This window comes from Pundamilia nyererei, unplaced genomic scaffold, assembly GCF_000239375.1.
Source record: "Pundamilia nyererei isolate P.nyererei 1_Seehausen unplaced genomic scaffold, PunNye1.0 scaffold00166, whole genome shotgun sequence".
NCBI classification, from domain to species: Eukaryota; Metazoa; Chordata; class Actinopteri; order Cichliformes; family Cichlidae; genus Pundamilia; species Pundamilia nyererei.
This window is the reverse complement of record NW_005187567.1, coordinates 1,265,712-1,290,867: the sequence shown is the minus strand read 5'-3', so window position 1 is coordinate 1,290,867 and position 25,156 is coordinate 1,265,712. Positions and strand designations below refer to the sequence as shown.

Below are 25,156 nucleotides of genomic sequence, written 5' to 3'. Positions count from 1 at the left end.
CACACACACACACACACACACACACACACACACACACACACACACACACACACACACACACAGTAATTACCATACAAAGCATTTAAACAGCTGCTCCATATCCCCACTCTTCAGAAACCACACATACATTCATGCACAGTTTCCAAGCCACCCTAGAACTATTGCAGTGTGGCACAAGGAAGCTTATTTACACACACACGCATGCACACACACGTACACAAATGGGTATGCAAATGTAAACAGACAAACACACACACAAGCCCAGGCAATTACTTTTAGCCTGCTTTGACTAGAGAACAAATGCTTAGGTCTACACCCTGGCTGCATACCTACTGGTGTCTCCATATTTTCATTAATTGGAGATCTCCATCTCTGCATTTGCCTAGCAATAAAACGCTCCTGCATGGAGCAATCACACCATCTGGTGGCTTTCAATATTATTACACATCCACAAAAAAGCTGTCAAAAACTACTTTCTTGAAAGACAAACATTAATGATATGGAGCTGCAGCTAAAGATAGGAGAATTCCACTGAGGACAAACTAAAAATGACTCATAAAATGCACACCTTGTCCTTAAGACAAGATGTCTCCAGAAGCAGGAAGCCAAAACTGATTATCTGGCCTGACCTCGGTCTCTTTGAACAGATCAAGCAACAATAGCAGACGCCGTTGGTCTTGATTTCTGGAATTGGCAACAATGTCCCGATTTACTCTTTAACTGGAATGTCTGTCTGCTGTGTGGCACTTCCTGACAGGAAGTACATACAGTACAGAGATAGGGAAAGACACACAGATGGAGAGAGGGGTGGGGTGGGGGGATGTTAAAGTCCAACACAGGATAAAATAGCATCATTAAAATAGCATTTTGATCTCTGGCTCCTTCAAATGTCAAAGCATCCTTGATAAGACACTGCACCTGAATTGGGAGGCGAGGACCTTGGACAGCAGCTCTGCCATCATTAGTGAGTTCAAAAGAACCTCCATTGTGAAAAGGCTCTATTTAAATGTACACCATTTACAATGTAGGGTTCTTAATCTTACGTTTATTCTATTTTTATTCCAAAATATAGCTTTTACTGTACAAATAAAACCCTCTATTGCTTGCAGAGAGTTTGCTTCTATTATACACACATACAATATGTGTTTACATTAAATTTGGTGTCATGGTCTTGCTTTTATTAGTACAATAGCCATGCACAGAAACAGGGACACTGTGTTAAGTGGAGACAGACTGACGAGTCATGATGGGCTCTTCCTCCTCTTTTCTTACTTGTACTCCCTTGCATGTGACCTTCTCTGTCTCTCACGCTGTATGTTTCTTCACTCCTTTCTCCTTTTCTCCTAACTCCAAACCTTATTTTTTTTGCCATTTTTCTCCTTCTTGTGTTCTTAACCTTTTTATAACCTTTACCTCTACCCAAATCCCCCCAGTCTCACCCCTAATCATCTCCCTTCTCTCATTCTCACATACTTATCTCCCTATGTGAGTTATTACACTTCTTTTCCTCGTATCTGCCTCATCTACCATTTGCTATAGAAAGACATTTCCTCCTGGATGACAAACAGAACCGATATACAACATACAAGGGGATTAGTGTAGAGCAGTACATGATGTGAAGACAATCAAAAGTCACCTCTGAACTTGTTAAGGTAAAAGATTTGTGGCAGAGAGGGAGTGAATGAGGAGGGAAAGGAGAAGGTCAGGGTTAAACAGAGAGACAGAGAAAGAGCGAGGGGAGGGGGAGGATAAAGGAAAAGAGCAGATCAAGGCATGAGAGCTTTGTGCTCCCTCTCTTGGCAAGACTCGGTGGTTGTGTTGCTCTGTGTGTAAGCGTTGTCTGTGTACAGCGAGTGTGCGGGCGCATACACACACATGCCTCTGCTCCTGGCAGACTCAGACTAGGCATTAAAATTATTGGTGCCGCCAGCATGCTGCGGCCCCCGCTGAAAAGGAGGGAGGTGAGCAGGGAGGGCAGGAGGGAGGGAGGGATGGAGTCACCAAGTGCTAATCAGACCCATGTGTGTGTGGCCAGTGCTGCTCTGAACAGCTGTTCCCATGCTGAGGACCTGGCCACCACGCACACACAAACACACACGCGCACATTTCCTATAAAGCCATACAGGTATAATTCATTTATAGTTAGTACATATACCACCAAGGCAAGTGTGAATGTTTATATCAAATATATAACAGATTTTTGAAAATAATGATGGTTAAAGAATAGTGAGGAGGGACTGAGGCATAATGCACTTGTGTCTTTTATTCAAAATACTATTGTTCTAAACTGAACTTTTAACCTAACCACATCCCTTTTTTGTCTGCTTTTTACAAAGTTTTGGATTTTCTGAGAGAATACAGATACTACGTGTCAGGGGGAAAAAGGCAAAATAGAATATGAAAAGACAGTGAAAGGGCTATGGAAGTGGCATGTCCCCCCTCCCCTCCTCCACCTGGGGGACAACAGGAAGAGTCAAAGAGTAGAGAGAGGAAGTGCTGTTATTTATTCTATCAATGGAGAGAGGAAGAGACCCCCACTTAACAACCCTACAGCTGGCAGACACCAACGCAAAACACACACTCTCACACACAGAGGACCGTGATCCATCTTACTTTGCGTGTTTAGATTAGCCCTTGCAGCTTTAATAATTGGATCTTTAGTCTGCAACAGAGCTCTGTGAAGCAGATAAGCATGCTGCAGAAAGAGGATATCTTTGTGAGTGTAATGAGGCAGAGCTATCACGTGCCCTGCAAAATTAGTGTATTTGTGGTGGGCAGAGAATGTCAGGAATCACCCAAGAAGGATGCAGGGTCCATACGGTCAACTCTCACTGCATACATTTGGCTTTCTCCTTTTCTCTCACTCTCATAAGTTCTCAGGGCTATAGCTATAGATGAATGTGTGTATTTGTGGTGCGTGCACAGAGCAAAACATGCAGCTGAGATAATGATAAAAGAATCCGGAGCCGGTGAAGTTCATTAACATCCAAAGGAAGAAAAATAAAGCCTTTATCCAAAGTCACAGGCTGTCTGTGTGTGAGAGAGGTGAAAGAGTTAGTGGTCAATATGTGCCACTTTCTTACCTTGTAGTTTTTAGACGTCGGGCTCACATCTGTGTGTTTCTGTCTGCCAATCCCAAGCAAGACAGAACTCCTCATTTCACAACAGTCTCTAGAAACTATGTAGCCAAACAGGGAACAGCACTCAGCTGATGACAGAGATTTCACAGGACATGAGTAATCTGAGTATTTAGACCAGCCAAGTATTTGTGTGCGTGCTAGAATGCAGGTGTGTAAACTAAGTGCAGATTCCCAGCGGTGACAATTCTGTTCTGCATTAAAAAACAGCACACACACACACACATAGATACATAAAAAGTGAGTTACAGTGGCACCAATAAAGACAATAAGATGTGAATCAGCAGACGGAGCATGTATAAGTTTGCAAATGACTCATCGATAGCTTTGGTGTTGGTGTGGAGACAGGGACGTAATTGTTGCGGAGCCTGAGCAAAACCACACAAATATGCTATATTATGCACAAAAGCAAAGCTTTCGCACACAAATGCCAGACAGATGAAAAAGGGAGCAAGATGTCCAGTGTAGCCAGATGATGGAGAGAGAGCGAGAGAGAGAGCGAGAGAGAGAGAGAGAACGAGTGGTGTTATGAGTGAGATGAGTAAATCCAGACTCCATCATCAAACAGATGTTAAATCACAGATGTGATTCTGTCACTGTAAACACACATTTTTTGCTCAAGGAAACTGATATCGCTCATGTTCATCTGTTTAAATACTCTGCAATCTTATACAGTTCCTCAGCTGGTGCTCCCCACAAAAGAAAATTCAACAGGCTGAGATTCACCTCGGAGGAGAGAGAAGAAATAAGTGGTGGTGGTCCTGTGTTGATGCTGTCGTAAAGACACACAAGATGAAAAGTAAAGGCACTATACCAACCAAGAGACACGTTTGACAGAGTTAAATAAGTGAAAGTGAATTTATATTAGAGTGAGTGTAGAGTGAACTAACAGGAGTGTGAGGGGAAAAATCACTGACTGTGACACTGATGTGTCAAGTGCACCTCTTCACTTCCATCTGCAGCAGCTTAGAGTTACTTACAGGTGCAGTAATGATACATTACTGCTTTCATTTACAGGGCAGTGAGTAACACTCCACACACACCTTTACTGTAACGATCAGCAACTCAGTCCTCACAATGAACACGACCCCCGCCCCCCAAAAAAGACTTCAAGTTTTCTACACAGGTGGGGGAGGACAGTGAAAAATAAATCGTTTTGCACAGTGTTGAAACATCAAGTGACCGGCCAGCTGGGATCAGGTTCCTGTACAGTAAAAGTTTCAGTGTCTTTGTAGCTCCCGACACCTTCTGTCCTGTAAGGAACTATGGATACAATAAAAAAAACCCTCACTCAAAACAGCCCGCAGCACCTGGACCCGGCACCATCCCCGCTTTAAAATAAGCAGCAAAGAGCTATTTAAACAGGGCCGGGTTACAGCCCCTCATAAAACAAATACACACAGGAATAATTGTATCAACACAGCAACCTGGCAGGGTAAGAAAAAAAAAAGTTTCTCTGTGGGGGGTACTAGGACGCTATCCTGAAGAGTAGTTAGGTGGTGTTGAGGGGTGGTGTGTGGAAACGGGTGGGATGGAAGAGGAAAAAAGGGGGGGGGGGGAGGGGGGGGAGGAAAAAAAACAGGTCCCACAGAGCTACCGTGCAGGCGCCAGCAAAGACAGCGAGGGTGGAAAGGAGGGGTGGAGAGAGGAAAGGAGGGGGAGAAAGACCCTGGTGAAACTCTCAACAGATGCGTGAAGCCCTTGTCAGCATTCCTGCTAGGTAACGCAAGGTCAGGAGCAAGCAGGAAGACAATATGAGGACTATTTGGGCTCCCTGAGCGCCAGATGTGTTTTAATAAGACGGCTGCCCTCCTAGCTAATAAGGTCAGCCTCTGGCTCCAGCCAGACGAGCAAACAAGTAGACTCTTGGCAGGAATTCAGCTCCAGCTTGGCACAGCCTCCCTCCCTGCTTCCTGCCTCGCTCTCTCACTCATTCACTCACTCTCTCTCACAAGCTCTGAGAGATGGATGGAAGCCGACTCTCTCTCTCTCTCTCTCTCGCTCTCTTTCTCTCCTTCTGTGCGGGTCTGCATGACTCATTCCGTTTCATACACCCGCCTTTTATTAGATACTTCCTTTTTTTCTCTGAGGGAAGAGGGAGAACTACTGCCTAAAAACTAGAGCCTTTGAGAACATCTGTGCTTGAATCATGCACTGAACACACGCACACCCACACACATAAGGCCGCATAAACACACACACTCAAACAAGTATAAACACACGATTTATACCAGTTCATCTACTGAGTCGTTCACACTGACTACCTTTTACAACCAAAAATGAAAAAAAAAAAAACAAGAAGCAATTCGTCTAATGCTGATACATAAGTAATGAGAAGCTAAAATTAGTTAGAAAAATAAACAGTGGACCAATAAATCTGACTCCTCCAGAGGGGAAAATAAAGACGCGGCACCGGCGCCAGAAAAGATTGGCTTGCTCTGCACTGAAAGGGAGACAGAGGAGGTGAAGAATGAGGAGGTGGAGGAGGAAGATTTAGAGTTTAGAATGAAAATGAAGGAGGGAAAAAAAACGAAGATATAAAGATCCAGAGCCAGAATGAGGAGTCCTGGCAGCTTGGGTGGAGGTGTAAGCAAGCTGCTGCCACTTCATGGAGCGCAAAAAGAAGCTCATTCTCAAAGTGAAGGGCAAAATATTCAACAAGTAAAGCAGTAGGAGAAAAAGCAACGGAGGGAACAAAGTGGAAACTTTCAAAAGTAACAACACAAACAAAGTGTTGAGTAATTTAACTTTGATTAAACACAAACTGAGAAATCTGAATGTAAGAAATGATTGCACATTCACTGCTCTATACGACAGCCTCCTGGCTCTCTATTATGCACTAAGGTCAAGTCGACATCATCTTGGCCTCACACAAAAATCACCCCATCAAAAGCAGACCCTCTCGTAATGGTGCCTGCAGTTTTCAAATATTTACCTCAAGGCTGAGCCACACAATGCCACACACAGGGAAAAATCTGCTCCTGCATACACATCGTCCCCCCACTCTCACCTATATGTCCTAGTGACACACACCAGGTGGACACACGATAAGCTAGGAGATTAATGGAAATCGTGCAAAAAATGTTAACACATTTTTTTACTGACAGAGTGATTGACTCTAAAAAAGCTGATCGTTTCAGTTTATTATCATGCTGAGAGACACTTTTAATTCAAGACAGACTCTACAATAATACATACAGAGAAAAACCCAACAATCATATGTCCCCTATGAGCAAGCACTTTGGCGACAGTGGGAAGGAAAAAAACTCCCTTTTAACAGGAAGAAACCTCTGTCAGAACCAGCGCACGGAGGGGTGGCCATCGGCCATGACTGCTTGGGGTAAGAGAAGGAAGACAGGATAAGACTTTGATACGAGGAGTTTCACATTTAACCTATTCCCCGATATGAGCAACGACAAAGATACACTTGGTAATCTTCACAAAGAAATTATTGTAATTATAATTTGGTTGTGTCAAACGGCGCTGTAACAAATTAAGCGAAACATGAGAATTCACATTTTATGGCTCGTCTATTCTATTACCAATAAGTGAAGCTGGTGTACCTTCATAAAACAGGAAGCACCTCATAATGTAGTGAATAAATATGCAGCATATGCCAATTTGCAATCTTCTGCAGTTAAACAGAACCTGTATTGTTTTCACAAGGAAAAGATTAGCTTCATATCACGAGTCCTCCGCTGTGGTCATGTGTCCTGTTTGTCCATTTGTCTGTGTTTATTGGACATGAGGTTGAGGAGAAGACGACCATCCATCACTGGGTTAGAAAAGGTTTCTGTTCCAGGGGTTAGACCTTCCTGTGTTAAAGCCCGCAGACAGGGAACATTTGGCTAGGTGTAATTCGATATGACCTCGTCACAGTGAGTTTGAGGTTACAAGGTCAGCAGGCCTTATCATTCAGCAGCAGGCCCTGTTTCTGCTACACACAGATCCCCGCAAGTCACTGACTCAGACCCACACACATGTACAAACACATATGTCTGTGTTCCCACGGTTGCAGCAGGTCTAATGGTTGATGTATAGCAGCTTGTAAAGCAGGATTGTCAGTCGGCTTTAACAGCCTATCACAGAGATCCAACAGGACCACAGCCATGCATGTAGGCCCAGACCACTGACCGGCTCAGCAACACTCCATAAAAGCAGCTCTGAGTCCAGGCACACTTACTCAGCCAAGTACAGGAAAACAACAGAGAAAAAATTGCTTTGATCTGTACTGACAGATACTGGAAAGCTCATACTCTTTTTCATACACAATTGCAACCTTATCCAGCCCTACCCACACCTATGATAGTATTTTTAAAACTGTACCTTTATCCCTGCGTTTTCCTTTTTTTCCCCACAAACAGTTAAAGGTCATTGAAAACGTAGCTTTGGGAAAAGCTTTCCAACTACAAATGTTTGCAGTGTAAACATATAGACAGGGGAAGGTTTTATCTGTTATTTACTGCTTCTCATTGGCCAACTTGACTTTGGATTAAAGTGACATCTCTGCCTGTTTGTTTGATTCTTGCTCTTAACAGCATGCTTCAATTTTGTTTTGTGCTTGTGTGGAGGAAACAAATTTTGGAGAACAAAGAAGGGACAAAGGAAAAAAAATATGCTTGTGCACGTTTGAACTAGACCTCATACACAACTCTGGACGACTCTGACACCTGTGGAGCCGTGCATCGTGGGAGCTCATTCAAGGCCTGCACTGAGTCCAACACTGAGGACACATGTTTCACATTGAGCTAAAGTCAAACAGCATCTGATCACTGTTCAGCCAGCGTCAGTCTGTCTGAGGCTCTGGTCTGCAGAAATTGCTGTGCTTATTGCTCTCATCAGGCAGACCGACAGGTGGACAACAACTGGCTCACAGAGAAGCCCACCTGGTCTGGATCCAACAGAGTATGTTATATACACAAAATAGCGAGGACATGAATAATAAAATAAACTATCTTTAAAAGATGCAGAATCCACTTGAAAAACACTAGAGTTTTGCTTACTTCAAACCACATTCATATATTTCATTTACGTGTCTGGAGGGGATCTATGAGTAATTCACTGTTCCTGTTTGTGCACCAAACCGCCAATGCCTGCCTCCTAGAGTGCATTGGATAAAAGCAATTCAATCAAGGTGCTTTATACTGTAAGGTAAAGACCCTACAATAATAAATCCATTAAAAAGAAAGAAATGCAAAAAGGATTTAGTGTCAGCATGTGCCAAGTTGTTAAATGCTGGCCTACATCAAACTGGCCTAATGAAATTTTAGAATAAAGACATAATAAATAAACTCTCCTTCAGTATATATCCAAGTTACAATGCTGATTTAAAAATATATGCCACACGAAGGCAATATAAGAGCACGAGCACAATTAAGGAATGAGTCTGATAAGAGGCACCTCTGTGTCAAGTGAGTACAATCTTGACAGATAAATATTCATTAGCAGGTTGCTAATCTACCTGACCTGTGACCTGCTGTGACCTCGCTCTCCTCTGAGGGTATCAAGGAGCACAGCTGTGGGAAGATACAGTGCATACAAACACTTTGATCTTTATTACTCGTCTCCTCCTTTTGTCCTTCCTGCTCATTGTGACCTGTGACCATTTGAGTGGGTTTTAAAATCAAATGCCTGCAGTAGCACACAAAAATGTTTTGTGTTGGCTGTAGTAGCATTTGAGGGCACCAATATGTCATTTTAAGTTATAGATAACATCAGTGAGTCAGTTTGTGTGTTATAACAATTTGGTATACTAATCAATTGGAAAGCACTTTGGTGAAAAATGACTTGAAAACGAGCCCCCACTGTAGCGAGAACTACCACACAAGTGGTTTTAACTCCTTTGGCAGGTGTTTATATGGGTCTCTCTGTGGAGGGATATTGTCAACATGCAGGATACAGTTGCAAAGTTTTACCAAAGATGCATGTGCTCTGAGAACTCATTGCTGGTACAGCTGGTGTCCCCTTGCAAGTCTGTATTTTAAGCATCATTTCATTTTAAAATAATGATCTAAAAGCATATTAAATCGATTCCCCTGTTCACAGCTGCATGTTTATTTGTTGTAATCTGAAGAGACATAGATTAAATGTCCCTCTCTACCAGCTGCACTTAAATGTCGCAAATGAGCTGAAAGACATGTTTTATAACCATTAAAGCCAGAAACATCAAATTACTGCCAGAAAATTCTAAGTGTGTTTGTTGATCACTCTGACAATTGTTTATAAATAATGAATTAAATATATTCAATATATTTGCTTTAAGTGTATTGTGCAGATTATCTAAGGGGGGAGGGGGGATCACACTGATGATGTAGAAATCTCAAAAACTCAAATAGGACACATTAGATATTAAGGGTTTAATAGCTGGGTGGTGTTATCATTATTATTATTATTTTATTTTTTTTACATATTGTTCAGGTAAAATAAAACAGTTTGCAAATATTTCTCTGCTCTTTTACAGAGTAAGACTAGCAGCTCTCCTGGCATTTGGACATATTAATTATCGCCTTTTCTTAGCAGAGGACTTCGTACTTCTCTATAATTTGTACCAATTATGAAACCCATAATACAAGACAACACACAACTGTTCTGCATGTAGAATAACACCACCAGGAATGCAAACATATGATTGTTATCCTTAACAAACTCTGCATGCTTACACGGCACAGATAGCATTCAGCTGTGTCTCTGACCTGAAGGCACAACAGGCAGTGAGAATGACTTATGTTTAGAGGAAATAAAGTTCTGAGCCAAATCTCAATGACCCCGACAGCTTCACACAATTAGTCATACATACATATACACATTACTCATACTTATGCACTCACAACGCTCACCCTCCCTCCACAGTTTGTGTGTATGCATGACTTCAATAGCCACCTTCTTCATACTCTCGCTGAACTGGAGAAGGTTACAGGTTACAGACCATATGAGAATGCAACAAAAAGAACAGAAACAATTCAGTTCAACAGATGTGTATATATAATCAAAGAAACACAATTAATTATATGGTCCACAAAAGCAAAGTAAAAAGAAATTAACATCCTAAAAAGGAAAATAAATGGATAGAATAAAAATATGTATTTTTCTGTGAAAATGTAAAACAAAATATTTATTTTTAAGACAGAAAAAAGTATAGAATAATGCTGATGGAAAAAAAAGCACTTAGCAGATGTCACAAATCTACAGAAATCCTGACAGTGTGACAAACTTTGTAATGGTCTAGAGCAGTGGTCCCCAACCCCCGGGCCATAGACCTGTTCCGGTCCGTGAGTCGTTTGGTACCGGGCGCGAGAGTTGAGGCTCAGGTGTGAAATTTATGGTTTTCAGGGTTTTTATCGTTATTTTTTATCGTTTTTTACGTTGTTTCCCTGGGTATTTCCAAGTGTGTTATGAATAAATCATATTATTTTGGTACTGGTTTTATTTTGTTGTATTTATCCGCGACACCTTAAAGGCCGGTCCGTGAAAATATTGTCGGACATAAAATGGTTGGGGACAGCTGGTCTAGAGTTAATCTTTAAGATCCACAAATAAGTAAATGTAGAGATATAATAGATATTATATAATTATGATTTTTATGCCCTACTAAAAAACCAAGACACTATACATATAGTATGTACAAACATAAGCAAAACAACATACATGCAAATTAACCTAACTGAAGTTCACTAAATAGGTCACTTGGTAAAATGGTAAGTAGGAGGTCAATTAACTTCTTTTTTTTTTTTTAGAAATGTAGTCAACATTTCTTACTGCATGAAAACATGTAAAGCTGGCTTCCATACAAGGACCTGGACTCAACTTTGTGGTTGATCGAGTGAAAAAAACAACAACCACAAAGTGCTGATTTCAAGTTAAAAACATTTATACATTTTGCAGCTTTGCTCACTAACTCAGTCTAAAAAAATGCTCAAAAAATGTGTGTCTCTTTGCCTGGCTAATGTCTGCTGCCTGATTTAACTATAATGTCCTTAGACCTTTGTCACTAAACTGTGTCTAAAAGAGAAGTATGATTGACAGAGGAAAGTAAAGGACCAGAGACAGATAAAGTAGAAAAAGTGATGCTGATGTGTGGACAGTGAGGTCATCAGTTATCACCTTGGTGACCTGAAGTGATGCGAGAGAACTTGTCATCACCTTTGCAAGCAGACACGAAGCGCTTGAACGAGAGAGACAGAAGAAAAGCCCATGTGTGGAAATCTTAAAATGAAAAAAAAAGTCCAACTGGACCTCATAAATCATCTACACATGGTATAGTGTGTAGCTCTGCATATGCGCCTCTGTTGGTGTTTATGCTCCAGAGATCCTCCATCTCTCTTCTACATGCAAAGTTTCAGTCATATGGTTGTGTTCAGAAGATCACCACCAGAATGGACACCTCTTCAGTTTGAATGCCCCCTCCTGAGGTGTGAGCTCATGTCTCCACCAGGGATGTTGCCAAAAGAGCACAGAAGCACACACAACATAGAGCCTGTGCGTGTGTGTGTGTAAATGTGCATATGTATGCAAGCATGTGTGTAAAACAGATGGGAGGAAAGAGAGAAATTAGAGAGGGGTAAAAGAAGAGTAGCGACAGAAAGTCTGCAAGAGCATGTGTGTTTCTGTATGTGTGTGTGTTGGACTGAGGGGGCTGTGAGGGGTAAGAGGCGGCGGGAGGGGGAGGGGGGGTAGAAAAGGGAGAGGGGGAGTGGTGTGGTTAGGCATCCAGAGTCAGTGAACATTTTTCTGGCAAGCTTTCTCTATGCTCCTGGCTGCTTGCCCGGCTCTGAAGCAAACTTAAACAAACTCCTGTTGCAGCCATCTGCTGGGCCCGCGGGATAAATCACAGCACTGCTCCGCTCTGTACTGCTCAGCCGCACCACTATCAGGTTACTGTGTTAGCGGCCTCACACACACACACACACGCGCGTGCGCGCACACAGGCACACACTCACACACTCACCGACTGTTAGGCATGCAGGAACACATTACAGTTCTCCCTCTCATACACACATACACACAAGGAGACACACTGAGTAACGCGTCAGCCTGGAGCCAGGGCCTGCCATGGGGCTCACACCACCAGGAGAAGCCAGCAACATGTGGCCCTGCTAATACCACAGGGAGAGATGAAGAGGAGGACGGAGGTGGGGAGAAAAACAAAGAGTGTGTGTGTGTGTTTGGGGGGGGGGGGGGGGAGTAGATGAATGAGGTGAAGGGGGATGAGGGAGAGAAGGAGAAAGATGGACAGAGGACACAGCTGGAAGAACAAGAGTAAGGAAAAAGAAAGGGGAAAAAAAGCAACCTTTGACACCCAAGTCAAGCCAAGTGCAATTTTATAGCCCCCTGTAGAAGAGGGGAACATGAATACATCTAGTACCCCTCTGCCTCTGTGAGCTTTCATAACAAGTTAAGCCTTTTATAATGGCAGCTATCTGAGGATGATGGTTTCCACATCATACTCGTCACAACGCTTATGGTAAAGGTTTCTCTAACGTTATACTTGCCATCTTTTCCAATAGTTTGTGTTATGGCTCCTCTTAAGAAATATTCTGACTCAATAGCATTGTCAATAAATCCTGACATGAGACTGTAATGATGGAGCTCCACATGAAGAGGTTTTCAGATCATTTGACAGCTCAAATCTTCTTTGGTGGCTTACCACTCTGGCTCCTTCGCTGTGGCCTTGAAAGTAAGCTCTGCACATCAACCATGACTAGCACATCGCTCCACATCGCACACAACTCTTGACCATGTGGGATATGCCACTGACCGAGCTGGCAGGTTGCATGTTAGGATAATACTAGCCTCGCAGCCTTGGATTAGGTTAGATATGCTTTCAGTAAGTCATAGACATGACCAGCAGTGGTAAACTGCCACGTGAAACCTATATTAATAACATGTCAGCAGTGCAAATGGCATGCTTGAAAGAGATAGCGGGCAAAAAGTAACAAATAAATAATGACAGGCCTTCTGGAAGTGTCTGTGGTATCTATCTGTCAGACAGATGCAGAAACTGTATCAGTTTATTTCTGACTCATAGCCTGGTCACGTCAGTGTGGGGAAAATTCACCCATGGAAACTATTCACAAAGTCTTCTGACTATGCCTGTGTGTTTGCGTGTGTCCATGCATGTGTGTTTGTGTTTCTGTGACTGTCCACTTAACGGTATGTTAAGTAAAGGTAGGTGGAAGTTTATATCACCTTTCCTTGTTTGCATGATGCTCTGGATAACTAAAGGTAACTCAACCTCAATCCAAACTAAAGGTCAAATGTAGCCACTGACCTAAGTAAGTTTTTTTAAACAGGCGCTGCCTAAAATTGCAGCAGTACCACAATTGTGCGATCACTTCAACATTACTACTTTGATGTACAGTGTAGAGATCAGATAATACTAAATGTGGCAAGGCTAGTCTGTATAGTCTGGATTCTTCCAGACACGCAAAAGTCTCTGGCTTCATGGGAGGCTCAGTCCAAAGCTCCCTCTCTGTCTCCTTCTTCCCAGCTGTCCTCAAGCTGGCAGGACAAACTGAGTATGTGTGAGACCAGGTGGCTGAGCGGCATGTGTGGGGGTGCTGGTGAAGGAGGTCACGGCCAGCACTTGGGGATGCTTGCAGGAGGAGGGAGTAATCCAAGAAGGGAATGTCATCCTCAGCCAAAATACGCTCCCAGAAGATCACCAGTAATGTTAATCTTTATCTCTTCATTGGTCGGCTGACAGAAAGAGGTGAAGCGATCTGGCAATTGGTTGGTCAGATCCAGGAGTCAGAGCCCCTGTTTGCTGAGCGGAGGGGAAGAGGGTGTGTAGTATATTTAGTCCACTCTTTAGTCTCCAGCTGACATCTTCAGTTGTCCTGACAGCAGGGTAAGGTTGAATCTTCTCTCTCTCTCTCTTCACCCCATTAAAAATATCAGCAGGGCAGCAGGGCAAGAGCAAAGTGGGAAATGAAGGGGAAGAGCCAAAGAATGAAAAATCACATTTAGGCTGATCTTCACCAACACTTGGGAGGTCTAGAAGACCAAGACTAATGACTAGCACTTAATAGCAATGAATAATATCCAGTCAACTGAGAGTGCAAGATACATGTTGAATGTCTGGCAAGGAAATAGGTCTGCTATTAGCTACTGTGCTGTCTCACACACACACACACACACACACACACACACACACACACACACACACACACACACACACACACACACACACACACAGTCCAGTTGCATCCAGGTGCAAAACCACCCACACACACACACACAGAGTGCACACTTGCACAGCTGTGGCACAATCCAGCTGCCTTTGCCAACACGAGAGCGAACACCTGCCATTGCTCCCAACCACCTGGTAGACACACGTGTGCGCAAAGACACACATTCACACATGCTTGCAGCTGTTCAGTATGTAAATGATCAGAAACATTACTCTTTGTGCATATGTAAGTGTTAGTCTGTGATTGTGGGTGAATGTATGCCATGGTTAGAGTGCAGCTGGTAGAGAGGGTTGAGCTATAGTTGCATTGCACTGTCCTCTATAATTACCACAGTCAAACCAGGTTTACTACTGTATCGTGCCCATATCTAAGTCTGGCACAGGGCGACTGCCTTTATAGCCTAACCACTCTTAAACATTGCAACGCCATGCAAGCAACACAGAAGAATTTACAAAAAAGGCCATGTGAAGTGGAGGAGCAATATATGACAAACAGATTTACCGTATTTACACATTTGAACAAGCCTTAAAATATCATACAAAAAAAAAGGTTGAAAAAAAAAAAAAAAGAAATACAGGTGCCAAAATTCGACAAAAAAAATGGTTTAAATGGGTTAATCAGAAACAATCCCAATTATTTAATCACGTGTTCTCACACAACTTTTATACAAAGGTAACAGTCGCATCACTTGAGGCAATTTATTCCTCTGGAGTTTCAAAAGATTTATGGAACGCTTTGTACTTCCAATGATTTATAAACAGATTCTGGTGAGTGAAATCAGCAGCTTTCCCCCTTAAGCTGATCTAAAACATATTTAAGGCTTTAACAGAGACATCTTTAGGGGAGCACATTTGTCGATTGACATTTGTATATAACAAATGAAAAAAACATTAACACTAATACAACTTTAAATACATCTGTGCATGGAATTTAATGATCATGTCATACACTCCACAGACTCAATAGGGCAAAGTGATCAAGATACGCTGAACAATGAAGCAGAAGCAAAATTCCCACATACCTGATCATAGCTGAGAAACGCACACAAGCTTATGTTGACACTGTACATCCACTTTGGTGACTTAATTTCCAACGTCCTATTGTCTAGTCCACTTTATTCCTGCATTAATTTTAATAAGTACAACTGATAATTCATTTTTAAACCAATCCCGTTTGGTACACAGATGGGGCTACCAGCTTATACTTTCATGTATATGATCAACAGGAATGACAAAGTAGCTCCACATCCTCTAATCTTTACTGTTGATCTCGCTAAAGGTTCCCAGTTGCATTGTAACTCACACAGTCTTAACTGATTAACTGAGTCTTAACTGAGTATTTTGAGCCTCTGCAGCAGCACTGCTTTCTTTCCATCTCTTTGCGTTTCCTAAACTCAAATCAAACTGCATAAAAACAACTTTACTCATGTGAAAAACCTTCCTCTCTGAGAGCAATGTCAACATGAAACAGTGAAAAAAATAATTTACATTCAATTTTCTCAATAACTATAATTGAAGTCTAAATGACTATAATCAGGGCTTGTTAAAGTAAGCACAACATTAGGCTAACAAGTGACAGAATATATTTAAAGGTGCATAAAAAATAAAAAGGCTTTCCGAAATGGATTGCTCACAAAATTGGTCTACAACTCATCTAGACTGTGATTTGGATGAAGCTCAGACAACATTTATACATAGTAGTCCATGCAGAAATCCTTACAATTCCAAAAGGTCCAAAAACATTTGCTCTTAGAGGTGTATAGGTTTGTGATTTCGAGGATGAGACATAAAAGGTAAGACATGAAACACTGGAATACCTCAATCTCATCTACTCCATGTATGATCTGATCTGTCCAGTCAGATATGGGCAAGAATGCAGCACTGGGTAAAGGCTAGCGGGAAGAGACTGAGTAAAGCTTTGAAAGCTAAATCAAAATCCACCTCCAGCAGCTTTGAAATTAAGCCTCTCAAATCCCAGAGGATCCCAGGAGAAACGCAAGGCTGCCCGTCAAACTGCACTGCTAGCAGAGGACAGAACCACAGCTGCAGAAACTTTACACAATCCACGCAACATGACTGGTTTTGAACAAACACATGCACACTCAAAGACACTTTGTTCCACACAGGCAAGGACTGTGTAAAACACTCTGCGGTTGGCGTGCTGTAATATTTCCTTTCATGAAGATATTTTAAGAATCCCATTTTTCCGATTTTCTTCTGGCTGCAATTTAAATCCAATTAACCCGCTCACCTTCTCTCAGCCTCCAATTCTTCTTTTTTCAAATACTTCCATTAATTCATTCACAGTTAACATCAAATCTAAATTTAATGTTGGAGTCACTTCTTTCATTAAGCTATAAATCTTCCCTGGTGAAACTGTCAAGATGCTGATGTGTTTTTACCGTGACAGTGAGAATGTAATATTCATCTTTTTTAAGCCAATACTTCCTGTAAGCACACAGTAAACTACAGAAACACCTTAAATAACACACTACTGCACTACTGCGTACACACAAAGCAATTGAGTGATTTGAGATGTAGAAATCTGTCTCTGCCCTCGGAGCGGATCACCAATAACAATCCACCCGAAACAGCCTCCAGCACACCGCCACTCAAATATAAACGTCATGTGGATATCCCGACAGACAGATCAATCATGCAGATTTTATCAGTGTGTCTAGCTAGCTATTATTTTATTTGCTGTGTCGATCCTTTATGTCATTGTACAAACACTAGACACAGCAGTTGCAAGGAGACAGTGGGTTTAGCTAAAAGCCTCACATTTTGAAAGCTACACCATCTGTGGGCGGACACTCTGTTCTTCTTCTTCTTCTTGAAGATGAAGATGGTACTTTATGACTTCATGGCTGCATGTTTGCAGTTGTTGCCAAGCAGACTGATCAAATGTGCAGTTATTGTGCGATTTGGAAAGGAAAACTACTGTCACCGTCTACTTGATTCATTTTGTAGATTCACACTATACATTTGAGTAATTAAATACATGTAAGATAAACAAACGTAAAGAAAACTGAAGGTGCAATTTAATGCATCATTTGGACATCAATATGACTATAAGAAAGAGAGCTGCACTTAACTGATCAATCAAACAACTACTTAAACTGCTTAAAAACACACACATTTGTATGTATAGCCACTGATTCACAACAGCAGTCATCTCACAAACCGTCAGGTAAACGATTACTCGTCCTTTAACCTGCCTTCTATGTCTTGAAGTGCAAAATTCTGCTCTCTATGGAAACGGAGAGTTTACAGGTACATTTAAAATTGTGCTGTATGGCTTCAATCACAAAAACTTGTGTATGTAGAAAAAGAGCAGCATTTTTAATAAAAAACAAAATGCACCTTGTTGATTTTTAGCATGCATTAGTAAATATACTGTCTTGCTGTTGTGCGGTCTTATAAAGTGTTTTGCTTTTCAGTCTAGTCTATGCGGTGCACATAATAAGAGCACACTGCAACACAGCACACTTTAACAGCATTACAAACTAACTTATTCAAAATTGACCAGAGCTGAAAAAACACTCATCTGAAACAGTGTAATCAGAAAATAAACATTATGGCTTTCTTCTTTTCCCCCTAATAAACAGTGTAAAAAATAGTTGTGGAGTAACACTGGGGAAAACGCAGTTTGAAAAATCTGTTTGCGATAGAGGGTTATATACTTTCAATCTGTTTAAGATTTATATTTTGAAAAAGAAAAAGTGTTTGTCCAGGCATTTCCCAAACCACTGAATAAAACTGTAAACCGTTTGCGAAATGCAACTCAGCGGACATCTGTCTCACTGAGTGCGAGTGGAAGATCTGCTGACCAGCTGCCCCTCCCCAGTCGCAGGCTGGAAGTCTATACTTATGCACCTGTCAAAGGTTAACATGTTGGACCTGTCAAAGGTCGTGTTCAACATACTAATTAAACACACAGTAGCACAACACAGAGCATGATAGCAACCCATTACTTATGTTTGTCAGTATATCTGCATATAACATTCTGGCTCTTATTTCACGTGTTAATCTGTATCTCGCAAAACAAGCAAATATATATTTCAACAATCTGACACTTCATATTGCAGTTATAAGTATGAGTATAAGTATAGAATAGAACAGAATAGAATAGAATAGTGTTTATATTTATACAGCCCCTTTTACCAAACACACTGCACTAAGGGGAACCAGATGGGCACTCCCTCCTGACAGCCGAAATCCCTGTGATGACAGATCCTCTCAAGCATACAGCATGACACTAGAGGACAAAGCACCTGTTGCCCCTTGCCCACAGAAACACTGGCACTTTCTCAGCCATGAGGTCATTGCCTCACACAGGCCAAAACCGGCTGTGCCACCTGCAAACATCCCAATCCAGAATGATCACCCAAACCTCTGCTCATGCTGCCACTGTTCTCATGTAACCAACCTTATGATCCACTAGCCTTAGTGGAGAGAAAACCCTGCACTATATCACACTATATATATCTGGAGTATCCCCTCTCATGTGACTGTTATGAGCTCATCTAGCTCACATGTGAATGCTTAGACACAGAATAAAGATTTAACTTTGGATTTAGCAAAAGGCAGCATGGACTATCACTCACAATTCGAGTGCCTACCAATATGACCCAAGTCCATCTTTTTTCCCCTCAATTAAACAACAAAGCTGTTAATAACACATTTCTATAGACACACGTCTGAACTCCAGATGTTTAACTAACCATGGCGGGATTTTCCAAGCATCATCTGGGTTACTAATGACACATCTTTCTTTACAGCATATGACTCAAAATTTCGTTATGCATTTGCATGTTAGTTCAGAATAATGAAGTGCATTAGATTGTTGATTGTTTTCTTTTTTTTGTGACACCAATGCTAACTGTCACCTAGCACTTCTTTACAGAGAAGAGGGAGATATTAGATAGACAGCTCCAATACGCAACCTGAATAGCATCCACAGATGTTCTTCACATGTCCTGTGTGGTCAGTGTGTAGGTGCTTGTTAGCAAGACAGATCTGTTCATAGAGCCAGCTGGCTGTCTCCTCAGCTCTTCATTAACACGTCACTATCCTTGATTGACCCACAATGGTCCCCTATATAACCACACGGTCAGAAAATTTGCTATTGATCATCTGGTAAAATTAAATTTTGCTATCATTTTGTGGACCACTTATGCTAAGAGTTTATTGCATCGAAATTACTTCTTATGATACAAGGTTATTTATCATAAAACCAGCAGATTAATGCACAGTAGCTTTACACAGAAAACGCTGCCAGATCACCCTAATATGGGAAGAATCTGGGTAAAAATGTCACAACGCATGAATGAATGCAGGTCTGGGAAAGTACCAGCTTGGTTTGTACAGAGCGCTTTGAGTGCTTAGGTAGAATAGACGCACGCTATATAAGAACGAGTCCATTTACCATTTACTTTGCTACCTACTTTAGCGAAGATCATTGCCAATATCTGTGTACACATTTACTGTAAATATGAATAGGTAGAGCAATTAAACAAATCAATTTAAAAAGAGAAAGACGTCAATGCACAATTTCTTTACCTCACTCTATTTATTTATTTTTTAGTATCAAAATTGATTAATAAAAGTAAAACTGAACTTTAATTGTACAAATTCCTGTTGGTGACAGACTGGTAATCCAATTCTAAAGCTGGTGAAGGAAATTAAGTATATACATAAAGTACCACAAACCTGATTAGAAGTGCTGGCTTCTTTTTTCTTCATAAATCTCTTGAGAATTTTTATTATTATTGCCCTAATCTTTACATTAAATTCCTTCAAAATGCTCCTGAGTGAATGAGCTCAAATCAAAATAAACTATTCAGGTGAGACCCACTTAGTCATGTTTTAACCAAAAAAAAAAAGCAAATACAGGACTGCTTTTGTCACCATAGCTTTCCTCTGTTCTTTATAGAAGTAAAATATCTGAGTGCTTTCAGTCTCCACTTACTTGTTGTTCCCGATGCAGAGTACATCATTGCACTAAACTTCAAGGACTTTCAGTGATATTAATTTATTTAACATAATTATTTCCCTGCAGTTCTTTATCACCCCTTTTAATTTGACTCAGAGGTTGCATTAGGACAAACACAGTTTGCACTGACAGCTCAAATCCCAGCATACTCAAGTCAATCCAAATCCCAGCATACTGGGTTTTGGAATGAACAGAGCAGAATTTAAAACAGTAGGAAAAAAAGAATATGACTGTGCCATCTCTCAAACAGCTTTTTTCTCCTTCTTACCTTATGTCTAGACTGTGGCGGCGTTGATTCTTGTTCTTTCCTCTCCCCATCTGAGGCTCCGGGCTCCAGCCTAGCCCTGTCCTGCTGCATGTTCTGTCCCACCTGCACCATTGCCTTACATTCCTTACATGAGCCAATCACCAACCTCCTGCCATCATCCACAAGGAGCATGCGTGTGCTGCGAGGTGCATATAAGAACACAGGTAGTCTGGCCACAGTAACAGCGCACAGCCTACCTTGCCTGCGCTGCTCCTGCCTGCAGAAGAAGCACACAAAAACCTCACAGCTGTACTGGCGTGCCCAGGGTGAACTGGGTGGTTGGGGGTTGGCACTGGATGAGCTAGAGGTAGAAGGGGTGGGCTGACCTAGACCTTTGCTCTCGTGCTGGGCCCACTGAGCATGCAGGTCATGGTAGCAAAGCTTACAGGCTGACACCAGACCTGTGGCATCAACTGGCTTGGCATGGGGTGCAGGAGGATGGACGGTGAGAAATGGAAAGAAAGGCTCCCTCTCACCACAGCGACCAGGCGGGTTAACATGTAGCTGGTACTCTCCTCCTGCACACAGCTCAGCTCCACACAGGTAGCACACTGACATGGAGGTGCTGGGATGTGAAGCCACCCCTGTTTGAGGGTGGGCTGATCCAGAGACATCGATAGACATGGCAGCATGGTACCTGACAAGGAATGAGCTGACAGAGGTGATGAGGTCTTCACTGAGGCTAAGTCGATACGCACTCCAGATCTCCTCCAGGATAAAATGGCACTGAGGACAGCAGTGCACACGGCCGTTCCTCACTCCCTGTGCATTAGGGGGGCAAGGCAACATATTAATGAAAGGAAAGTACATCACACCACGGGATTTGCCAACCCCTGCCTGTGCATATGCTACTCTCATGTCTCCTCCACACTCCTGTCCACAAAGGAAGCAGGCCTCGTGGGAAGCCTTAGGTTCAGGTATGCATTCCATGGACCCTGAGGATTTTCCCTCCTGCTGATGAAACTGGGAAGAATGAAGTCCAGTTGTGGTCTGGTTGAGGGGGACTACATACAAACGCTGAAGGACAGGCACATCAGCCAGCTGAAAGCTCTGCCACTGCTGCAAGAGAGAGGTGTGACAGCTGCCACAGACAAAGGTTATACCTGCTGGACTAATAGGTATTGCATTATGGGGTGGGGAGTGAAGCCACAAGAAGGGAAAGAAGGGCTCACCCTGTGCCCTCTCTTGTTTCTGAACACTGACTTTAAAACGTCCATCATGTCTGAGCCCAGCGCCACAGATGTAGCACACACACTCTTCTGGACTGGAGTTTGCAGTGTGGTGTGGCTGATCTGCAACAGGTCTACGTTGTGTTGTGCGGTCTGTTTTGCGGTCATACGATTCCCTGTCGTCATCGCTTGTAATGTTAATCTCATCTTCAGAGTTGTCAGAGTTATTCTCCCTGGGAGGAGCCGTGTTACGTTTAGAGATGACAGCAGCGGTGCCAGCAGAAGACGCAGAAGTGCTGGAGTTCTCCTCGCCTTTTCCCTGGTACAGCAGCGATGGATGCTTGGAAGGAACACAGCTGCTGTCGGCTACACGCTGGATCTGATGCGACTCCACATGTCTGACATTCTCCTCCTCCAGCCACCGCCTGTTGCGCATAATGACCCCGTTGTCTTGCACAGGTGTGTCAGAGAGCGAGCTGTCATAGCATCGCCGGGGGAATCTCTCCTGGGACTTTGCCAAAGATTCTGGTGATTGACAGATATTGTTCATAATTTTAGCACTGCGCCTCGCAGTCAGAGCACTCTCCGCTTTTGGCGATCCCTGCGCCCTATAAACACCCACCGGGTAACGCACTGCCCGCTGTGTATCTGGGCTGTTTTTAATACCGATACCATTGTTCTTCCTGCTGCTGTCTCTGGGCGATTTTCCAGATGCTCTCACAAACTTGTCTTTGCCCACACCGACTCTGTAGGCAAAATCCATCTCCTGATCTGAAATGTTCTCGTTTTCTGAAAAAGAAGAGAAATCAGACTCTGCGCCCCCGTCGTAGTTTTGGCTACTGACACTGATCCTCCTCTCCAAATCATAGGAGATGTTCCACTCCTGTGGGACCCGACGAGAGTCGCACTGGTACGGACGTTTCAGCCAGTACATGCGCTTCTCAATGGGTGTCCTGCTCCGCTCGAAAGAGTTCCACTGCTCCGTTAGAAAGCAGTGACATACAGCGCACACCAGTACATGACCATCTGGGCTCACTTCACACGCACCCGGGGCTGGCTCCTGATTTTGGAGAAACGGGAAAAAGGGGATCCTCTCTTTTTGATATGCCACTTGTAACCTTAATTCCTTCCCCGGTGTAACTCCGCTTCCACATATAAAACAGTGAACAAGTCCCCCCAATCCATTCCGATCAGTCCTGGAAATGTTACCGGGCAATGTGCTGTCTTCACCGGGCATAGCTGCAGCCATGAGTCGGTGTTTCCGAGATAAGGGTGCCAATTCCTGGTCACGGGGGGAGTTCATTGTTTCACAACATGTAAGGCTAGGCTACATGGCATAACGTCAACAACACACTCATATTCGTGATGCACACTTGTGCCCAAGTCAGAGAAACCATGCAGTCAATTTCTGTTCAAGTTACTCACTGAGTGATAAGATAGATGATAGTCCATTGAAACGACAGCGTGCGGCAACCGCAGAAAACCGTTAACTGTTATTTTTCAAGCAAAACATCCATAAAACATCCCAGTAGTCCTTGTTATCTGAAGACTGTAGTCCACATTATTGCACTCGGCATCCGTGGGTATGACAGAAGAAAAACTTGGAATCACTGTCCGCCTCTCCTGCAAACTTTCCTGCCTGCGCCATGTAACTTTGGCTGCTAACTCGCTCACACTGTACACAGCGCCATCCTCAATTCATGGGACCCGCTTCGACACCCCCAAAGGAAACCTCCACCCCCTGTCAGCCCCAGTAATAATTTTACAGAGAGCACACATTCCTTCAGTAGCTGCCGATGCATCAAAGTACTGACCATGCACAGGATGTCCACAGTTTACAGGGGGCGTGCATCAGCCCGACGATCAGGCTCCTTCGTGCGTGGATCACCTGTGAGCAAAACCTCAAAAACCCATTAGGGAAACGGTGTAGGATAAACTTTCCATGAACACTTTTTTCCATGCACAAAGGTGAATATTTTTTTTTTCAAAAGCAGACTTTTGTTAATTTAATTACGCATAGATATTTATGGATTTTTAAATATATATATATATATATATTAATGTATTCGAATTAATAGATTAAGATAATGTATAAAACTGATTTTCCAGAAACGTGGTCTGTTTACATATATCAACAAATTAGTGGATATTAATTCCCAGTAAGTTTTTAGTGTTATTTAGAATTTAGACTACATTATTTGGTGATTTTTAATGTTTGTTTACTGGGTGAAATGAAACGTAGGAGAGTTATACAGTTATTCTTTTATGACAAGTATGCAAGCACTTTTGCTTTCATATCAAAATAATTCTGAACTCCTAGACAACAATTATTATTATTATTATTATTAATAATAATAATAATAATAATAATAATAATAATAATAATAATAATAATAACAACAACAATAATAATAGTAGTAGTAGAAGCAGCAGTACTAATGACACTTTATTAATATAGCACCTTTTCACACAGAAAGCAGATATAAAAGTCAACACACACACAGAAAGATCAGTCCCCTAAAAGAGGTGATAAAGAGGGCTGTGAACCAAAATTGACCTCCCTCTAACATACGCCCACTCTTCCCTTTGCTGACCTTTAGCATTTTACACAACAAGACTGGGCAGCAGGACAAGTCCAGCAATAAGACCACAACAGTAAGCAAAAACAATTATGACTGTCTGTCCCATTGTGTGCTGCCCCTGGGCTCATCTGCTGTTCAGTGATCCACTGATGTCAGAGAGTCAGAGGCTACCACTTTCTATTTCTGCACTTCTCCATTATCTCCTCCACTATCATGTCATTATCGCTACTGTGCCACCTGAAGAAAACTGTATCCTCCTCAAGAAATCTCAGAAAAATGTGATTGATCATGCACACAGAGATGAGCACAGGTTAAGAATGAAGTAAACCAAAGAAGGTGCTCTGATCTATTGCTGTTTTGCATTTAAATTGCATACTCTAGTTGCTCTTTTCTGGCTTAAAGTTATTCCTAACACATACTCAAACACTAGTGGCTTGTAGTCAACATAGATTTACAATACTGCCTTGTACCGTCAGGCTTTGGTACTGCATCATCTGGGAAATCCCCCTGCCCAGCCAGTTAGAGGCTCATGCAAGCAAATCATAGATGAGCAGAAGAAAAACACCGTAGGGTTATAAGAGGAGCAAAGGAATGCAGATTGCAAGTGATTTGAATGAAATCCTCTTGTTGAGCAGTGTAGGGCCTCCAGGAGGTTTGTCAGAAGAAGGTGATGACAGAAGTGGGGGGAGGGCACAGACACTATGTTTTGTGCATGTGAGTGTGCGCACTGAGGGAGGGGACACCTGCCAATGTGCTTTAAAATGCATAAAATTTCATT

The 25,156-nt window shown here is 42.3% G+C and overlaps 1 protein-coding gene across 1 annotated transcript in view; it reads right to left on the bottom strand.

The window, feature by feature from the left end:
• Nucleotides 1–23,587, bottom strand: part of LOC102195727 (uncharacterized) — a gene marked incomplete at its 3' end in the record, with an annotated part of 158,498 nt that extends 134,911 nt beyond the window's left edge. Inside the window, exon 1 of the mRNA XM_013914015.1 lies at nucleotides 20,589–23,587. Coding sequence (XP_013769469.1) covers nucleotides 20,589–23,099 — 2,511 coding nt within the window. The remainder of the gene's footprint in view (nucleotides 1–20,588) is intronic.
• Between the last annotated feature and the right edge of the window lie 1,569 nt (nucleotides 23,588–25,156).